General features: G+C 30.9%; 2 protein-coding genes and 1 pseudogene across 4 annotated transcripts in view; 2 read left to right on the top strand and 1 right to left on the bottom strand.

Moving 5' to 3' along the window:
- The window catches only part of LOC105151690 (chitinase domain-containing protein 1), a 95,089-nt gene that overhangs the window by 20,609 nt on the left and 53,280 nt on the right, over window positions 1-21,200 (top strand). The window lies entirely within an intron of this gene.
- Window positions 1-21,200, bottom strand: part of Prp6 (pre-mRNA processing factor 6) — a 44,718-nt gene that overhangs the window by 4,307 nt on the left and 19,211 nt on the right. For 2 of the 3 annotated variants that reach the window (XM_011065535.2, XM_087404353.1), the window contains 2 exons: window positions 558-721; window positions 396-455 (listed from right to left, as the gene is read on the bottom strand). In XM_011065535.2, the coding sequence (XP_011063837.1) occupies window positions 396-455; window positions 558-652 (155 nt within the window). In that variant the 5' untranslated portion in view covers window positions 653-721. Of the gene's footprint in view, window positions 1-395; window positions 456-557; window positions 904-21,200 lie in introns of those variants that run through there. The other variant, XM_087404355.1, reaches the window with a different exon arrangement.
- Window positions 7,916-19,914, top strand: LOC147910814 (uncharacterized; annotated as a pseudogene).

Below are 21,200 nucleotides of genomic sequence, written 5' to 3'. Positions count from 1 at the left end.
TAGTTTCCATTATGTATATTATACTGTACTAACAACTGGCAATAATATACGAATGGCCTTAGTATGGCGAAGATTTAATACACAAAGTGTATGTATGTGATCAGAGCATGCATACGTGATACTAGATATGCATAGTTTATTACATTATGTCAACATAGCAAGTTTCGTAACCTCAATAGTAGTGAACACTACTATTGAGGTTAATATCTAGATAGATATCTAGGTAGATTAATATCTCGCTTCGCGGAACAGAGTGACACTTTCTTTTCTGCCAGATTCTTTCGTTTTACGCAAAAAAACGCGTCGAATGAGCCTAATTTCATTAAAATTGGAGGTGAGATAGCTATTCCAAATAATTACCTTTTTTCAATTAAATAATGTAATTTTTTACTTACGAAACGTCATTGGCATCTCGAGCGGGACCAATATCAGATCGTGTTGTAAATCCCGTTGCTCTGAATAGAAAAAAGTAATTACAAGTTTGTTATTTAATTATAATTTATATCGATACGTGGAGATAAATGCATACAAATACTATATACCAGATTAAAACTTACCCTCTGCCAACACCAGCAACATATCCCAAGGGTGCCGGTACACCCAAAAAATGCTTTTTATTCCGCGTATTTAATGAAACCGAAGAAGTTGCCATCTTGGTGGTTCTTAGGTTGTATATATGGGTGATTTCCAAATACTTAATACATCTTAGGCCGGAATCAGACTACGTATTGAAGAATGAGAGTGAAGATTAAAAGATTGAAGTTTGACCAATCAAAACAAAAGGAGCCAAAATTTCTTTGTTCTCATTGGTGAAATTTCAATCTTTAATTTTTAAACTCAATCTTCAATGCATAGTCTGATTCCATTTCTAATGCATGGTCTACAATGTGAGAGACTCCGCATAATAAAAAGAACAGGCAACAGAGAACAGAGAATAAGAATTTCAACCTATCAGAAATCATGTATTGTGAAAATATGCAGTTTCTGATAGGTTGAAATTCTTATTCTCTGTTCTCTGTTTTCTGTTCCTTTCATTGTGCAGAGCCCCTAATAGCAGTTAATTAAGGAGTAGGCGTAGAAATCGACCAATCATAATTGATTATTTTTCTCATATTCAACTATGGTTGGTCGATTTCTATGCTTACTCCTTAATCCACTACTACTACTGCCCATTGTAGATCATATATAAGGCCTGTTTACACAATAGAAACGTAAATGGCAAGCCAGTGGCAAGAAATTAACTAATTATAGTCGATTATTCTTCTCAGATTTAACTGTGATTGCCAATTTCTTATGGCTTACAATTTGCGACTCTATCGTAGAACGGGCATAATGCGTCGTCTACAATACACAGAGGAAGAAGCAAGAGTAAGAAATTGACCAATCATAGTCGATTATTCTTCTCACATTCGACTGTGATTGGTCAATTTCTTACTCTTACCTCTTACTCCGTGTATTGTAGATGATGCCGATTAGGGGCTCGAATGTGTATTTTGAAATGAGGTGAAAATTACCAAAGTGAGCAATGATTACTAGGTATTGACCAATTAAATTATGAATAATCTAGTGAATTTGTTCACTTTTGTAATTTTCACCTCATTTCAAAATACAATATAATCGACTAGGACTACGCATTGAAAATTGAGATTGAAGATTAAAGATTGAAATTTGATCAATGAGGGTGTGATCCTATGGTGCGGAATTAGCGGAACGCTTGTGATTGGTCGTGGCTTTATTTCACCGATTCCGTTCCGCTAAAATGTGTTTTCCTATGTCCTATAGAGCGGAATTTCCGGAATGCGCAATTAGGGTTGACCAATCACAAAAGCCTTCCCATAGATCAGTTTTATTAGATCCACCGGAATAGCGTTTGTCATTGATTGCGCATCTGCAAGTTCCACTCCATGGGAAATTAAATTCTTGCGGATCGGAAATCACACATACATACAGGGACATTGCCCCGACTTTATTTGTGTACCCATTTTGATTTTGATTTATTGGGTCACCTAAAAAGTATCCGCGGTTTTTTGTCATTAGATGTGTGTTGATGGTCATATATCTAGTGACAAAGTACCGCGGATACTTTTTAGATGACCCAATATATTTTCGCCTTTCTGTATGCTATATATACGACATTCGTTCTGACCATTCTTGACCTCCGTATTTATCTGGAGACTTAATTGATTATCTTTAGCATTATGTTGAAATTTCATTATCACTCTATTTTTTTTATTTACTAAATGTTAAACAAAAATGACATGACACCCGGAGAATACTAGGTGGGAATCTGAACACGCCTCAGCGTGTTGATTAACCATGTGCTTATAGGAGACAATTTTCTCCATTTAAACCAGTTTAATAAGATTAGTTTTTATAAGTATACATATGTACACGCACATGCAGATATCCGCAAAAAAAATAAATTTACACAAAAGAAAAACAGCGGAATCGGCGGAATGAAACCATGACCAATCACAAGTGTTCCGCTAATTTTGCATTGCGCCAATTCCGCACCATGAGATCGCATCCTGAGGACAAAAGAATTTTAGCACCTATTACTTTGATTGATCATATTGGGTCATCTAAAAAGTATTCGCGGTTTTTTGTCACTAGATGTATGTTGATGGTCATATATCTAGTGACAAAGTACCGCGGATACTTTTTAGATGACTCAATATATGCATAAAGAAAATTATCCAATAACATTTTACGTGCATCTTTATAGGAGAAATGATTGGATAATTTTCTTTATGTATATATTTATACGGCTATGCAAGTTGTGTGGGAATACTCTTATGCAAGAATCTGTGCTCCCCGCTTTACATCGTCTACGAATCAATTGGAACAGAATTGTATATGCGCACGGATGAGATAGATCCGTTTCGGATAGAGTTAGATTAAATGTAACTTTTTTCGTGTATATTAAACAAAAAAAAGTATAATAATAGTGTCAGCTACTCAACCTCATTTATAGTCGCCGCAGTTAGTAACATATAAAGGTTAGTAACATTCTACAATGCGTTGCAAATATTCGTTGCCAGTTGAAATGTTTGCGACAATCAATTAGAAACGTTAATGATATTATTTATGCTTCTGATTGGTTGTTGCTAAAGTTCCTCTAGTAAGAGTTAAACCATCGAGTGATTATTTTTGATTGGTTCCTTCATATTCAGGGAACGAAAGCGATAGTAAGACAGAGAAAAACCTATATTAAAACAGAGAAAATAGCTTATTGCTTTCTCACTCTATCTTATACTCATATTCCCTATTAATGGCGGACGCGCACGTGCGTGAGACAGGTGTCGTAACTCTTAAAGAAAACTCTAGTTGTCGCGATAAACGTTTCAACTGGCAATGGTTGTTTGCAACACATTGTAGAATACCCTTTAGAGTGCGGCCTAATTTGCGAAAGCGTAACTTACGCCAACTAATCATATCGTTTAAATATTATTTTTGCGTTACTTTATGTTTTTTACGTTATTTGTTGTTAGGTCGAAAAATGATGGAATTATCATGCATCGAATCCAATTTCTGGCTCACTTTAATTTATTCTGTCTGAAAAAATGCATGTGGGTTTCGATTTTGCAACAATACAATTATAAAAGTCGTGCGCCCCTTTGCATCGCGTGGAAAATCGAAACCAATCAAAACCTATGTGGAACAGTACAATTATACCTCATTTTCCCTCTATGACAATTTCTTAATAGTCATCAACTTTAACGCTTAATATCTCAGATCACAAGGCAGAGCGATGCTTTTTTTGCCAGATTCTTTCGTTTCATGCAAAAATGCGTCAATAAGCCTAAAGCGGGGAGCACAGACTCTTATATAACGCATAACACGTAATGCATAAGAAAATGTACCAATTAAAATCTTTCGTTTCCTTAAAATAAAGAATTCTGATTGGTTGGATTTCTTATGCCTAACGTGTTATGCATTATGCAAGAGTCTGTGCTCCCCGCTTAAGACTGATTTCACAAGATTTTCCAAAATTTTTTTAATGATTCATTCGATTATCCTCATATGTATGTATATACATACGCGATGGAAAGTGACGGTTTCCCATGAGGCGTATTTTTTGAGATACGTAGATTACGAAAAAAAAATCAATTATAAATTCGTTTAACATTTCTGTTAGAGTATACAACAGAAATTCTAATCAACAATTGGTCGCATTTCTCTAATATTCCGCGTCCAATGTAAATACTAGTTTTCAGAATGACGTATTCCAGTAAATAAAGGTTGATAGCTATGTCGAAAATATTCTTATGGCTTCTGCACACTGGACGTGGAAACACTTGCAGCAAAATGAGACACAGTAACCAATGAATACATTAGGAGCTATAAGTTTATTGACTATCGCATCACATTTTGTCATACAGCAAATGTTTCCGCGTCCAGTGTGCAGAAGCCATAAGAATATTTTTATTATCAACATTATCGATAATGATCACGGCAAACTCTTGCTGGGTTTTCACTTAACGCTACAACGCTCATTTTCAGCGTCAAAACAAGTCATGTGATCAAAATTGATGAATATCCAATGTCCTAATGCATAATGCATAGTGCATAAGGGAATCGAATTTTTTCTTTTCTATGGAATAGAAGAAGAGGAAAGATTTTAATTAGTTGATTTGCTTATACAATATGCGTTATGCAAAAATATGTGCTGCGACATTAAGTCCGGATTTACGATAGACGTATTAAGCCTTAAGCCGTAAGAAATTAACCAATTACAGTCGAATGCGAAGAGAATCAAGATCATGGCACACAAAAACTTAAGGCAGTAAGACGTAAGCAGTAAAGAAATCAATATATTAGATTAGTTACTGGTTATGTTATGGCTTTATGGATTCTGCTGTGATTGATCAATTCTTTTAAGGTTATGGCACACTTTCTGTAACAGTAACCATAAGACGTACGGTAAAAATGAGCCAATCACAGTCAAGAATTTTTTTGAACTCTTAATTCTAATTGGCTTATCCTTACAATACGTCTTTGCGTTGATTTTAAAAGCTTCAGGCTGTCGCAACAAACTTGCGATCGGCTTGCAACTAATGTAGAACCGGTTTTATGATTACTGTTACGAAAGAAACTGTGTGCAGAGAGAAACCTGAGAAAGGACATTCCGGGCCAAAACCTGTAACCGCAAGATGTTTGTGGCGTTAGTTGCGGCGCTCAAATTAGTTCTTTTTTCCGGTTTTCCTTTCTCTCTGTCTCTGATATCATGGCGTTTTTCATGTGCAGAACTTTTGTAAGCCTTAGCGATAGATTTTAAGTTAGTGCTTGATAAGATTAATCATCATTTCATGTTCATGCGAGATCGACATCGATTATTGCTCATGTCGTTAGGTAATTACTATATCATAGATTTTTTAGTTTCTCATATTCTAACCTAATAATGCAATACCGATATCCAAATTGTCATAACGCACGGAATTACGTCTTTACTCTTTCGATCTATACTAAGTATTTATTTGAGTTTATATTAAATCGCTTTATGGCTTGTGAGTTAGAAACAATGAGTAACATTTCTTTGAGCTTAGTGATTTCCCGCAAATCTTCCTTCGCCATTAGTTAGCCGTCGCCGACGCCCAGATACGCTCGGCGCCACATTATAGCTGCGTTCGGTAATGCCAAATCTGAGGCGTCGGAGTACTCTTATATTATCGCATATGTCACGTACACTGTAGAAAAAGAGCACTTCGACGCATTAGATTTGCATTGCCGAACGCAGCTATTGGACGCATCCACAATATGGCCATATGCTGCCGCTCACTACTGTGAGGTCCTCTGACAAAGTGGATGTAAACTACATAGCTCTGACGGTTCACTTTTCTGAGATAATACATCCACTTTTCAACTCCAGATATAAATCGATACTTGGTTCATATAAACATGCTACATTCACAAATTGTGCAGAAATAGACATCACGCGGATATAAGATTCCAGAAATATTTATCTCTGGAATCTTATGTGCGCGTGATGTCTATTTCGCTTAAAAGTATTAACATTAAGGTTATATTATATTTTTATAAAATGTGTTAATATTTCTATTTTAAATAAGCTATATACATATGAATTAAATTGTATTTCAAGCATTTTATTTTTTTAAACACATTTTTATGTTTAATAAAATAAGGAAACAATATATTTTGTTAATAATAACATAAATTAAAAGAAGACCTGATGAGTCAAGCTGGTTAATTATATGTGCTGTAATTATGTGTGCTTTAATTATAAATTTTTATACACAAATACAACTTATCTATGTAATATTTCCACTATTATTTTTGTTCACATTGATAATGAATCCAACAAGGATCGATTTGTTTTGTTTTGTTTGTTACCAGCAAATTAAAGTTTATATTTTAACTAGATGATATGTTTTATTTATTAACGGTTTAAAATTTTTTAATTTATAATAATTGTTTTAGCTCGTAGCTCTTTGTCTTTCTGTTTTTTATTTAAATATAACTTGTATTCATTCTTTATTTTCTTCTAATGTCACAATTTCGAATAGCAATAGCGGAGCATTAAATGTTAGAATAGATGACATTGTATTAAAATAATTGAGAGAGAGAGAGAGAGAGGGGGAGAGGGAGAGGGAGAGAGAGAGGGAGAGGGAGAGAGAGGGGGAGAGGGAGGGGGGAGAGAGAGTCGATTTAATTTAATTAATGTCAAACGAAAACAATATTTCGTGCCGGAATAATTCGACATAAACATACCATTTAAGAATAATTCTTTGACAATGAAAAATGTCAACTTTTAAGAAAACTTGTATTTTTTTTTCTAAAACCGAAACTACAAATGTCAACAGGATTCTTTTCAAATATATACAGGTTTGTTTTAATTTTTTAAATGCTTTTGAACCCTTTTTCGTGTAATTTGATCAAATTTGAATAAAAAATTGTAATTATATTTTATACTTTTCCTACAAAATGCTTAGAATATTCCTTATAGGGTATAATTGAAAAATATTCCTTACTCTTAAATGCAATCAAACTGCGCATATTTATTAGAGAATACGATATAAATTTTTCACATTTATTTATTTAAAAACTTCGGTACATAAAGTTTACTATAGTTTACTATATATTTTTATTTGAACTGAATTTTTGTAACTAACATAATATTGGGTCATCTAAAAAGTATCCGCGGTTTTTTGTCACTAGATGTGTTGACCATCAACGCCATCTAGTGACAAAAAACCACGGATACTTTTTAGATGACCCAATACATCAACTTTTCATTTGTTTAGAAGTATCTTATCCAAACGAGAGAAAAGTTTCGAAATTAGTTATTATAGTAGAATATACAAGAGGATAGAAAATAGTGTACAATATGAAATGGCAGTCTTATTAGGAATCAAATACTGCTATTATCTCAAATTATAAAAATTGATTTCACTGCAGTCATAACGAATATGCATATAATCATGAGACATACGAAAAATAAATGAATTTTTATACATTTATAGTTACAGTGACAGAGTAAACAATACTTAACAATTTTAGAGAAGTCAGGTTGCTAAAATAGTTATCAATATATTCTAATTATACTGTACAGTTTAGTGCTTATTGTTATGGCATTTTACGTTATGTGTTATGGAGATACGCGGATACACCGGCAAGCGGCAGTCGAGTTGCCACTGTCGTGACGTCACGCAACACACGCAAAAGGTTGAGTCCATATCCGTGTGCGATCGTGCTTCGACTAGTAAGGCCTATTTTAGGCGATGGAATAGCTCTCTGGCTTCCTCATACTATGTTCTCGCTATCTTTTTTACGCTTGGCGCAAGTTAGTTAGTCACCCGAAGGTGACTAATTGTAAGACAGCGAGAGCCCATCCTTCTCGCTCCCGTCTCTTCATTCAAGCGTGAAGCGATTGAAAATGTTTTCTTCGATCGCTCAACCTGTATCAACAGGCAAGAGGATCACATTAGATAACATAACTTTTAATATAAATTAATAGAATAGCTCAATTGTATTAAATTAAATATGGATAATAACAAGGGCTACGAACCAATTAAAATTAATAACGTTCAATATTTAAAACTAGAGTAAAAAGTACAAACGTTTCGACGCCAATCGGATCATTCTTAATGTTAGAATAATATTACAATAAAAGTCGGATTTTTATAACACAAAAATAGTGTTCTTTACGTTATAAAATAGATTTAAAAAAATGTAGATATGTATCAAATGCTTATGTCTTCTTTGTTTGTTATGAATATGTGGTCCATTGAAATATTAAAAGTGTGACATTGAAATCGTTCAATATAATCGAGACACTCATAATACTCGCATTTTTCTTCAATGAAAATCAATTTATTTAAAAGAAAGTTTTTAAAGAAACCAAGTTATTAAGTTACGAATACAATTAATAAATAATTACAGAATATAAAAGAAAACTTCTGAATAAGAACACTAACAATAATTAAAAGTACACAAACAGAAGAAAAAATTATTAAAAATGTATGATACATAGAAAAATTGTTAGAATTATATCAACATTAATATCAATTGCAGATGAAAAATGAACAAGTCAATAAATCAGTGCGTATTAAAATACAAAACTATAAATACTTTCTTCAGTCGAACTGTAGTAAGTCAAAAATTAAAAAGTAATGCAATGAATACAGCAATTTTATAAGCTATTATGCTGTATTAGAGCAGAGAAACATATAGCATCGACAGCATCTGACAACGTTATGAGTTAAAGAGGAGACAAATAGATGCGGAGACAGTAATATGTGGAAGGAGGAAGAAGAGAAGTATTAGGAAGGGGAAAGGGAATGTATGAGAGAGATATTAGAATATTTTCGGCAGAGATTCGTATCATTTTACTTGTTAATCTCATGTTTCTGTCTTTTTATATGGATCATTTCCGATATTAATCTCTTGTTGTAAGAGGATTCAATGTCCAAAATTTTAACGTTATCCCACTTAAAATTGTGATTAAGTGTGATCAATGGTGCTTGAAAATCATCGATGACGATTTAGATTTTCTATTAATATCGGAAGCATGTTCCTGTAATCTTATCTTTAATTGTCTTTTTGTTCGACTCACGTAACTAGCATCGCAATTATTACAAGAGATCTTAGAGACTACGTTTTGATTGCATAATGAATCCAATCCATCCTTTCCTTTTTTTATAAAATTTTTAAATATTCGGAATAGAATAGGCTAATTTACAATTGAACATATTAACAATTGGAGAGAATTTTTCAGATATGAATTTCATGTAAGGAATTGTAAAAAACTTCTTAACTTTTTTGTTAACAGTCCTGTTAATATTATCCATATAAAATTTAATTCTTTTTTGTATAAAGGAAAAGATAAATTAGTAATAGATATCCTTTATTCAAAAAAATATTGGTAGTATTAATTAGATTGGTTTGCTGGAAACGAGGCTGACATAAGCATATTATTTATCCACAAACCCATAGATTACGCCTCTCTTGTGACAAAGCGGATGCTGTGAGTTAAAATTGAGAAATTTGCTGAAAAAGTCTTGCGATATCCGTCAAAAACAAAGTTTCTTCAATCAATAACACAGTGTCCAAAAAACTTAATCTACCGTTAATGCCAACCTCCAGAATAAATTGCAATCTAATGTGTAAAGAATTAAAAATTTTCAAAATATCATTAATGCTCTCTGATGGAGCCGCTAAAATGATGTCATCCATATCGAAAATAGAACAACAACCGTACAGGTAACCTCCTAATTGCAATTTCCTTCAAGTTCTGCATAATCATATCAACAACGATTGGAGACAAAGGCGATCTCATAGGAGTCCCAAAGATTTATTTGTAGATTTTTTGTTAAACATAAAAAAAGTGGAATTTAACACCAAACGAATAGCAATCAAAAATTCTTCAGAGGGATTTTAGTTTTCTTGGATATGCATTTCTCCATCTCTTAATGATACTATCAAATGCCAATTCTAGGAACATTAGTAAATAACGAAATGACATCCAAAGAAATCAATAAGTAATTAGGCTCGAAACGAACATTCTTTGATTTTTCGATAAGATGGAAGCTTCTTAATATGATTAGGAGCTTCAGGTATAGAATTGTTAATGATATTATGCAGATACAATGAAAAATAATATAATATAATGGGCTATTAAGGCTCCTAGTCGCAGCAGCCATGAAATCGTGACGTCAGAAGCAAGGAATGACACGTTAATTTATGTTGCGTGCCGTTTTTAAATAAAGACAATTTGGATGAAACGAAATGACGAGATCACTTTAAAACACTTGTAAAAATCGATGAAAACTATCTTTTCCTCCATTGACAATCGATTATTAAGATCGTAGTTGTTTGTATATAAAAAAATATAGTTACATGCTTTACACGAACGATCAAATTCATAATTTAAAAAATTATATTTATTATTTTTTTTGTAAATTTATAAATTTAATCGTTCATGTAAAGCATATGACTATATTTTTTTATGTACAAACAACTATGATTTTAATAATCGACAAATCTTAATAATGCGCTTTTATGTTATATCGAAATTTATGATTTATATTAATTTTTATTTTTACATGTTGAGGATGGTCAAATCGTGATCAAAACGTATATGATTATTTTATATTGTTAACGAATAAATTTTAAATATATGATTTTCACTAGCTATCTTGTAAAACTGTTTGCTCTTGTTATTGTTTATATTTATTAAGCCACGTGTAAACCATTTAATATCAAAATTGTTCTGCACAATTACCCCTAAGATTGTTGCGTATATATACATATATTTCAAGATTATACATTTTCATGGATTATTTATGTATTGTTTATGTATTAAATTTACACAAATTCTTTTAATGTAGACAATGTAAACTATTATAAATTGAATAATAATACATAACGAAGTAATTATAGCCCAGTAAAAAATTTATATATAAATATATATAAATATATATAAGCATATTATATTCGTATATACGCATATATATTTGTATATATTATATATGAAATGTATATTTTTCTTTTTTATTTTTTGTAAAATTACTGTTTAATATAAAAATCATAATAATGAGAAAACATTAAAAACATGGTTAAGACTCCTGAGTAGTCACCACAGACATATTAAATTTGTTTGCATTGCATATGCGATTAATATGCTCTAACATGTTCCTATCATCCAATAGCACCTATTCATTTCAACGCACTTGGAGTGAGGTAGCTATGGTAGGAGCGTGGCAAATAAACTATTGAATCCGTGCCAAAAGCAAGATAAATAACAGGTTAATTTTTGTTACGTGCCATTTTTAAATAAAGACAATTTGGATGAAACGAAATGAGATTGATGCTTTAAAACATTGGTAAAAATGGACGAAAACTATTATATGCTTATTCCTCTTGACAATCAGAATAATCATAAAAAGTAATAAAAGGCACGTGTAAATGAAAATAGGTTACGGATGGACATTGAATAAAAGTACTTCATATCATGCTTTTTATCATTTTTTATAATTATTGACTGTCAGGGAGGATAAGGATACAACTTTAATTCATCCATTTTTACATTTTTATTTTAAAGCGATCTCGTCATTTCGTTTTATTGTCTTTATTTACAAATAGCACGTAATAAAAATTAACGTATCATTTCTCGCTTCTGATTTCAATGTGGTCGCGGCAACTATTAGGTGTTGGAATTAATTCGTAGCGTTTTTTAATGAAAGAATGTTATTTATTTCACATGAGCATTAAAAAATACATTAATGAAAGTACTTCCCATCACTTGTAAAACGCTACGAATTAATTCCAACACCTAATACTTAGGAATTTTTAAATTAGGAACGAAATGAAAATAAATGATAATACATTTCCATAAAAACTATTATATTTTTATTACATGCTTATTTTATTTACTATACATTTAATATACGTATAATGTAAAAAATCAGTAATGATATAAAAGTAAATATTAATAATATAATAAAATGTATATAATAAAATAATAAGGTAAAATAAACGTACCAGTGATTGGACTTATGTCGGGACACTTAGACAAAATTTATTATTATTAATCTCAAATATCTCTTTTTTATTTTGTATTATATTATATTGTATTATATATTGTATTATAATTTAATTGCATTTAAAAATTACAATTAAATTATAATATTACGTTTTAAAAAGCGTATTGAAATCATTATTAACTTAAATAAATAAAGTGTTATATAAATGTCCGGACACAGGTACATGCTACATGTCGAGTCACTGGAACCGGTCACAGTACCTGTCTGGACAGTTACAAAACTTTATTTATCTAAATTAATATTAGTCTTAAATATTTTTTACCTTAAAAAACAATTTGAATTAGTTGAAAAGGAATTGTAGTTGTAATTATACGGTTTTTCGTTATTTTTGAACGAAAGATACTCGTAATTATTCATAATTATGGACATGTAATAGTGACATTCAGTCAATTTCTAATCCTATTATGGAAGACGTGCATACAGATAGACCGAGCGACACTTGTAAAAGATCGTATGGGAAACGTCGCAGTACATTATCGACTATCATGCAAACGGTTAAGCAGGCGAAAATCGAGAATTAATAAAAGGTAGTGCATTTCAATAACAAATGCATTTTAGCAAAATTTGCCCCTAAAAGTAATGAAAAATTATATAATTCGTGTTCGAAAAAGAATTGAGTGATATGTCAATTGAGAAAGTCCGCCCGCCTGTCGCATACACAGAGTTGCGTTCTAAAACATAATTATAACATAGTAATCAAAATTCTATAGTTTACATGACGTCAATTATAGAAGTTTAATTGTAATTATGTTTTGAAACGTACCTCAGGTGAAGATTGAAATTTCGCGGGTATTCGTATCACACGGATATCATACGCTTAAAATGTGCGTGCGTGCGCGCGCGCACGCGATAACATTTTATATAAGTACCCATATTGCATAGATACTTGTATCAAATGGCTAACACATTTTTATATCTTTACTTTTTTTTTTATTATTTCTTATGTTTTTATTATTTTTAATTTTTTTCGACTAGACAAAAGAAAAAAATAATATAATGAAATTTCATATAATTATAATATAATATACATTTATCTATATGGTATAGGTATGTATAATTTACGAAATATATATATATATATATATATACACACACATATATTTATATATACATATGTATATTTATACACATACAGATATATAAATATTTATATATCTAATGTAATAAGTTTTTTTACGGGATAAAATTCTTCAGTGATAGATTTTTTTTAGAATTTTCTATATATTTATATTTTTCCCTATTTACAATTGTTTAATCAATATCAATTTTATTTTAATAAATTTTGTAATATGTTATAGAAAATTACTTTAAACATTTAATAAATTTTTAAATATTTTTATTTGTTAAGTATTTATTTGTTAATAATGTTTTTAAGAAATATTTATTTTCAAAAGAAATTTTGAAAATAATTATCTTTTAAATATATTATTGTTGGTAAATAAAGCTAATTTTACAATACAGCTTTAATATGAAACTTCTTTATGTCTTGAATAGTTTTTGAAAGATAAGGAGAAAATCTAAAATCTACTTTACTTATGAAGGATGATTTCATTGCTTTTTAGTTACAATAAATAATGTTTTTTAAATTTATCTATTTGTATAAATATCTATTCACATTTAATCCATATCTATACAGATTTTTATTTAAATCAGAATTTGATACTTTCCTCGTAAATCTCACTTTTCCTTTTCTGCAGAAATGTTCTTTCAACCAAGAAAAAAATCACAAAAGTTACAATACTTTTATATCTACAAAATTTGTAGTATGGATCAATACTACAAATTTGTAGTACAGACATAAAAGTATTGTAACTTTTATTTCACACAATACAACGCCTTTCATTGGCGATATTTAATAAAGATATAATTTTCAAGTGTTTTTAAGTGTATTCATCTTAATGCATCCAAACATTTGTTTATAGGAAGAAAAATTGAAATATATAGAAAATATTTCAAAAAATGAAACAATAACGAATATTATGATTGACTTAGTAGCAGAAGAGAAAAATGTAGATATAAGTGACAACATAATGCAGATTGATAAAGATGAGCGAGCTTGTGAGGATGCAAATTACGCATGAACAATTAAGTAATATGGATCTTGAAATAAGTAATGACGAAGAAAGAGATATATGCATATTACAAGAAGATGAATTGCAAAAGATATTACGAAATGATAGCGAGTTTGAAGAATACGAAGATTTAATTACGGATAGCAATGTCGCATTTCGTCTAGAGGCAAGTAGTATGCCTGAAAAATGTGTATAGTAGATTTTATATATGTTCTTGAACAATTACATGAAAAGTTCGACGATCATGACAAAAAGTTTGACTGTAATTTTCGAGATTTAGTATTCGTCGGTGCTCGTGCATACGGCTTAAAAAATCAGTTTTTCTCTCAATGTCGAATGTGCCATGTAAAAAAAAGTGTGTGGAGTGAACCACCTTCGAATGAAAGTTTAGACATAAATACAAGAGCAGTGGCTGACTGTATTTTAACTGGTACAGGATATATACAATTAGAAGAAAGCTTAGCTGCAATGGATATTCCATGTATGGCAAAGAACACATACGAAAGAATACATGAAACTATTACGAAAGGATTAGCAGAAGCTGCTGAAGAAAGCATGACTGCTGCAGCCAATGAAGAACATGAATTAGCATTATAAAGTACGCAATGAAGAAATAAATAGAGTATATAGCTATAACAGGTAACGAAAGCTGGATGAAAAGATCATACAGAACAAGACGAAATGATTCTTTATCTGGTGTAAGCATAATTTGTGATGCGAGAACAGGTAAAGTACTGCATATGTTTGTGAGAAATAAATATTGTTCAATATATGTAAAAGCAGAGAAGCTAAATAAAGAACCTGCTATTCATAAATGTTATAAAAAATGGGGTCGAGACTGTAGTTCTACAAGTATGGAAGCAGATACGATCGTAGAAGGATTTAAAAAAAGCGTAAAAGAGTGTGGAGTAATTTATTCTACATATATAACGGATGGAGACAGTAGCGTATATAGAAAAATAATGCAGGCAAATCCGTATCCCGACGTATTTATAGAAAAAATTGAATGTCGGAATCATTTACTGCGCAATTTAGCAACTAAAATTAAAGATATAGCTAAAACAAAAGGACGTTTTGGAAAATTAAGAAGACATGTGATTCAAATTAAGACATTGACAGTCATACACTTAGAATTAGAATAGCTGTGACGAAAGCTGTACAATATCGTTTAAAAGAGCAGATCAGTATGCAAGAAAAAATTGTGTCTTTAAAAATAGATCTTAATAATGTAAGTCACGTTTTTGGCGAGCATAATGAATGTGTGAAAATTGGATATTTCTGCGATGGATCGCAAAAAGAAAATGAAGAAAATTATATTCCACAATTGAAAAAATGTGGACTGTATAAAAAACTGCAAAATGCATTAAAATATTTAACACGGAATGCTGAAAGTTTATTGCAGAATAAAGACAGCAATACTAGGTGGGATGAAAAGTAACCTCCTTGGGAATGAAAAAAATTTTTTTCTTATGCAGAATCTCGCCCAAAATATGGCGTGTTCGCTCAGTACTAATCTTTGTAGCATCTGCTAGCTCGCGCACCTTCACTTTCCGGTCAGCCAACACCATTTCATGTATTTTTTTGACATTTTCCTCGGTAACCGCATCGGAGGGCCTGCCGCTGCGGACTTCATCGGTAGTGGAGTTGCGGCCACCACGAAACTCTCGAAACCAATATTTGACGGTGTAATCTGACGGAGTATTAGCCACATAATATTTATCCAACTTTTCTTTTGTTTCCTTCGCCGTTTTGCCTCTCAAAAAATAATGCTTTATGAGAGAACGAAAATCGTTTTCGCAAACACGTCAACAACAATCAGCTCTCAAAACAAAACTAAGGGCAGTATCGCACTGCCACTTGGCATGTCTGCCTAAATATGAACGGACTACAAGGCACCATAAACTTTTTTGCAGTAGTGGCGCATTCTGGCGGTCAAGGAGGTTACTTTTCACCCCATCTAGTAGAATTGAAACTTTCAACTCTGTAATATCAAAATGCATTGGTGGAAAAAGAATTAATTTCGGTCTAAGAGGATCAACAACCAGATGCGTTGTTATGCTGCTGTTGTCGCATTTAACACTGGTAAATCAATAAGTTGCCTAAGTAATATTCTTGGAACAAAACTAGGGAAAATAACTATAAATTTTGAAAATAAAAAAAATGTGCACAAATCGCATATGGCACAAAGGAAAGATCGGTGAAAAGTAAGATATACTACGACAGAGGATTATGGTCCGCAGGTTGAAAAACCCGATGTTCCACAGCAGAAATAGAAAAGCAGAACATATGCGTATATTATGAGATTGGCAAATGAAGTGAGCAATAGAAAAAAAAACGAAGGAAGAAACAAAAACTGGAATGTGACGATATTATCGCACAAAGATGATAACCGCTTCTCATTTCGGACATATATGTAAAATGAGGGACAGTACTTCTTGCGTCTCAAGAGTGAAATCGATAATATATCCACTAGTACTTAATGTGGAATCAGTACAAACATGGAATTAAATACAAGGAAATTGCACGTAAAAGCATCGAAAGTATGTTGAACCTCAAAATTAAGCGTTGCGGATTATTTATAGATTCCGAAATACCATTTTTAGGCGCTTCACCAGATGGATTAATAGAAGAGGACAGTATTGTCGAGATCAAATGTCCTTTCGCTGCACGATTGTTGAACACCAGAAGATGTGATAGCAGGAAATATTTCCAATCTGCGGTCTTTATATAAGATGAAAAGATGAATCGTAGTTATGTATATTATTATCAAATACAAGGACAATTACACATTACGCAGCGACAGTATTGCATATTCGCATTATGGACACCATTAGGATTAAAAACGGAAAAAATTGTACGAGATGATTTCTGGACAGAAAAGATGATTAATAAACTAGTGCAATTTTATGAACAGTGTGTACAACCAGAATTACTTCATCCAAGGCAGGAGAAACATATGTCTATTCATGATCGTGAATATATTATTGAAGCAAAAAGAAAAAAAATTAAAAAGAAAAGGAATAAATACACATGAAAATAGCGAAAGACATTTTTATTACGAAGTAATAAAATCATTTCCTCATATTGCGCTCTGCGCTATAAGTAATATTAAAATGCATTCTGCGTCTTGCGCAGTAAGTAATAAAATGCATTCTGCGCTCTGCACAGTAAGCAATGTCTAAATGCATTCTGCGTTTTTCGCAGTAAGTAATAAAATGCATTCTGCGCTCTGCGCAATAAGCAATGTCCAAATACATTCTGCGTTTTTCGCAGTAAAAACAGGAATAATGTATTCAGCGATGTGCGCTATTGATGATGTGCAAATATATACTCGGCTTATTAATCTGCATTCTACACTTTGCGCAGTATATTATAACATTATAAAGTACATCATAAAGTATGTTTACATATTATCTAGATTCAACATATAATGAAACGACAAATATTTTTCTATGTATGTAATACGCATGTGCCATGCAGGAACAGATGCAATTAATTTACAAATGTGTGCGCATGGGTGCATTTACATTTTACCGTTAGAGCTGAAAATTGATATTCTCTAATGAATAGATGTGATTGCAACTCGTGTGTACAACAACAATGTACAACTTTGAGTAATAACTATTTGAAAGTATCAACAACCGTGAAACTCCAACAGACTTTTTTTTATACCTGTATATCATTGACATTAATTGCGATCAAGATTAATAATTTATTGACAAAAATGCATATACAGGAATTATGAAAATAATTTATTTTTTATTATGTAATATATACATTGGTTGATAACAAGATTAAGAAGAATTTAGGATGAATATTAATTTCACTGATGGAGATCACATTTAGGGTCGAAACGTCGCGCGTCGTATTGTAATGTATATATTCATTTTGTATAATTGTAATGTATATTAAATTGTAATGTATATATATATATACTCATTTTGAATAATAATTTTAGCGATTAACATCTGTCTAAACGGTTTTTTAGTCTAATATTTTATATATTAATTTTGAATTCAGATTCATTTCACCTGATTTATATTATTAATTGTTAATTTGTCTTCTTTTGTCATAATTTTCATGTTTCATACATGCATGTAATCATTATGACTTTGTTGCGCTTGTTTTAGCACCGGGACACTATCGTGTCTCCAAAATAGTTATTCAAAAAGTAATTTAATATATCATAAGTGATAGTACAGATCACTAATGATAAGATTTTGGTCTCGGGTACCCCAACGTGTTTCATTCACTTAACTTTTTCCTAATTAAATGACAACACACTCGGTGAATTTTGGCACGGAGTGAGCGAGGAAGTGAGAGAATCACGGTTGCTAGGTTTCAACTGAGATAATCCCGAAGGCTTATGCACTAGAAATCCTACGATCTTGCTCAAAATTGATAATTACAATAGAAATTTGCAAATTTTGTATTAATGGCGTGTCAAAATTATATGGCTTTTCAAAAAAAAAAGTCATTCGATTTTTCATCCTTCTGGAGATTTCTTCAGAACTCGAGAAATTTTTTAATCCCACCACCCGGTAAAAAATTTTTAATGCACAATTATATAAATGTATTTATATAAACACATATAAACATATATAAATATATGTTCATTCATTCGATGGCGCAACTTTCCAAAATCAGGACAGGGTCTACCTCTCGTACGTACACCCGTGGTGCGCACGTAGATTATACTCAGACGTATAAGGCAATTTAACGCTGGTTTCCAAATAACAGTGTATAAACATATAATTATATATGAAATATGTTCATACAGTTTATTCTTTTGTAATAAATTACAATTTAATACAAGAAAAAAAATAATAATACTGAGAAAACATTAAAAATAATTTAAAAAATAATTAAAATAATTAAAAATAATTAATTTGGAATTAAGTTTAGAGAAATGTAAAAAAATTACTAATGTATAATTATCTACAATTGCATAGATGTAATTTTTCTTACATTTCTCCAAACTGGATTGTTTCTAAAGGAAACAATAGAAATTTTAACAATATAAAAATTAGACTTTTCATTATTTTTAAAGTTTTCTCATTATTATCATTATTGTCATCATTGTTTCTCATTATTGTCATTATATTTATTTTTCTTGTACTAAGCAGTAATTTTATAAAAGAAAGAATTAAGGATATATGAACATGTTTGAATACATATTTTATAATCATATAATCATTTTTATTTATATATGTTATATTTATATATGTTATATTTATATATGTTAATATATGTTTAAATACATTTATGTTAATACATGAAAATTTTTCGGCCATTTATACACATAATCATTTCCTAAAAAAATGGTCATCAGCATTCAGAGCAATTAATCGAAGATTTTCATCATCTACACAGTGCCAAAGAATCATGCAAAAAATCGGAAAACTCTGACAGAAAACTGCAGGAGAATCGGCAACCGTGGAGAGAATCCGTTCTTTTCTTCGATGCGCTGAACAAATGAGATAGCTCAAGAGAATCCTCCTCATTATATTCGCTTGTTCCAAGTGACCGAAAATATTTTCTCGGCAATTTCGGCGGTTCTAGACATCAAAGGGGTGGGGGATATTCTAAATAACATATAAATTTTAATAAATTATAGTAATAGTGTACCCCTCCCATTAATCCAGAATAGTATAAATCATATTAAAACGCAGCAGTTTATGAGATATTTAATTGTTTACGATTTTTCATGCGCGTTATATAGTATACCTATTCTTCATAAAAACCTGTCTCCGGGAAACTTAATTTCTTCTTTGAGCAGTCGCACAACAATTTACAGGAATTTTGCTTCTTGAAGAGTTGCACTATCATGTACATTTAATAACAATCGATTTTTTTGCAGTTAAACTATTATAAAACGACTTTAAAAAATGGGTAAAAAACTTTTTCCGTGTAAAAAAACGGAAATAATTTTGTTAATATGCATCATATCAAATAACCGTGTGAAGCATTCGAAATCTGACATTTTTCTATGAATTTAAAAAAAAATTACTCTGCGATTATTAGGAGCCGAGATAACAATTTTTTTTCAAGAAATCACTGTGGCTCTAATTTTTAAGATTAAGAGTTCCGTCTGGCACCAATTTGTCAAGGAAGAATTAAATTTGCTGTTAAAAAAATCTCGAATTGTAACCATGAAATTTTTAGTTTAGAAAATTTTTTTTTCTTGAATTTTTGTTTTTTTTAGTTTATAAAAAATTACGTTTGAGTATGGAACGCATGCCTGATTAACAAATTTAAGTCACATTAGCTATATTTCTTTATTTAATATGTAAAAAATGTCCAATTGGACAATTAAATGGACGGAATTATCAGTAAATTATTTTTGTAAATTTAATTGCAGATGCGAATATGACATATATAAACAAATAATTAATAAGTATAAAAAGAAGAGCATAAAAAACCACCACACAAGTTACAGTTTATAATATTTAATTATCATTACATTAATTAAAACATTAGACGTTTCGGCCACAATCTGGCCATCCTCAATAAATTCATAATATTCTTAAAATGCAGAGTTACATATAGCTGACATAAATTCAACCGTCGTATAATTATATAAACGTGTTCTTTCATATGTGAAGATGCTTCGTACAATAATGTTACACCGCCAATTGTCATATCACGAAAAGTGTAGAACGAGAATTTCCAATTCTAATTTAACAAATTGCGTATCATTAATATCTTCTAATCGAAATGTGTAAGAATAGAATCGTTACCTGTTTTACAGCAAAAAATATAATGATGAATCTCAAGTACATCCTTTGCACAGATGGAAATTTGTCGTGACATTGTGTGTTGTTATTTGTCATATCATATATTTTACCACTATTTATATATATGAGTCAAAAGTTTAGAAAGTTTTAGAATTATTTATTAAGTATGAGAGAGATCTTTCTTAAGAAGAGGCAGATAAACATCAGGCAAACCTTCAGTGTCACTTTGATACCACTTATTGATATCATTTATTTGGCCTTTTATGTATACATTTCAGAAATTCTTCTTTTCATTAATGATTGTTCTGTGTCTAAATGTTATCCCAATG

Source organism: Acromyrmex echinatior, chromosome 1 (assembly GCF_024713525.1).
Source record: "Acromyrmex echinatior isolate Ae372 chromosome 1, ASM2471352v2, whole genome shotgun sequence".
NCBI lineage: Eukaryota > Metazoa > Arthropoda > Insecta > Hymenoptera > Formicidae > Acromyrmex > Acromyrmex echinatior.
This window is presented reverse-complemented; position numbering and strand designations above follow the sequence as displayed.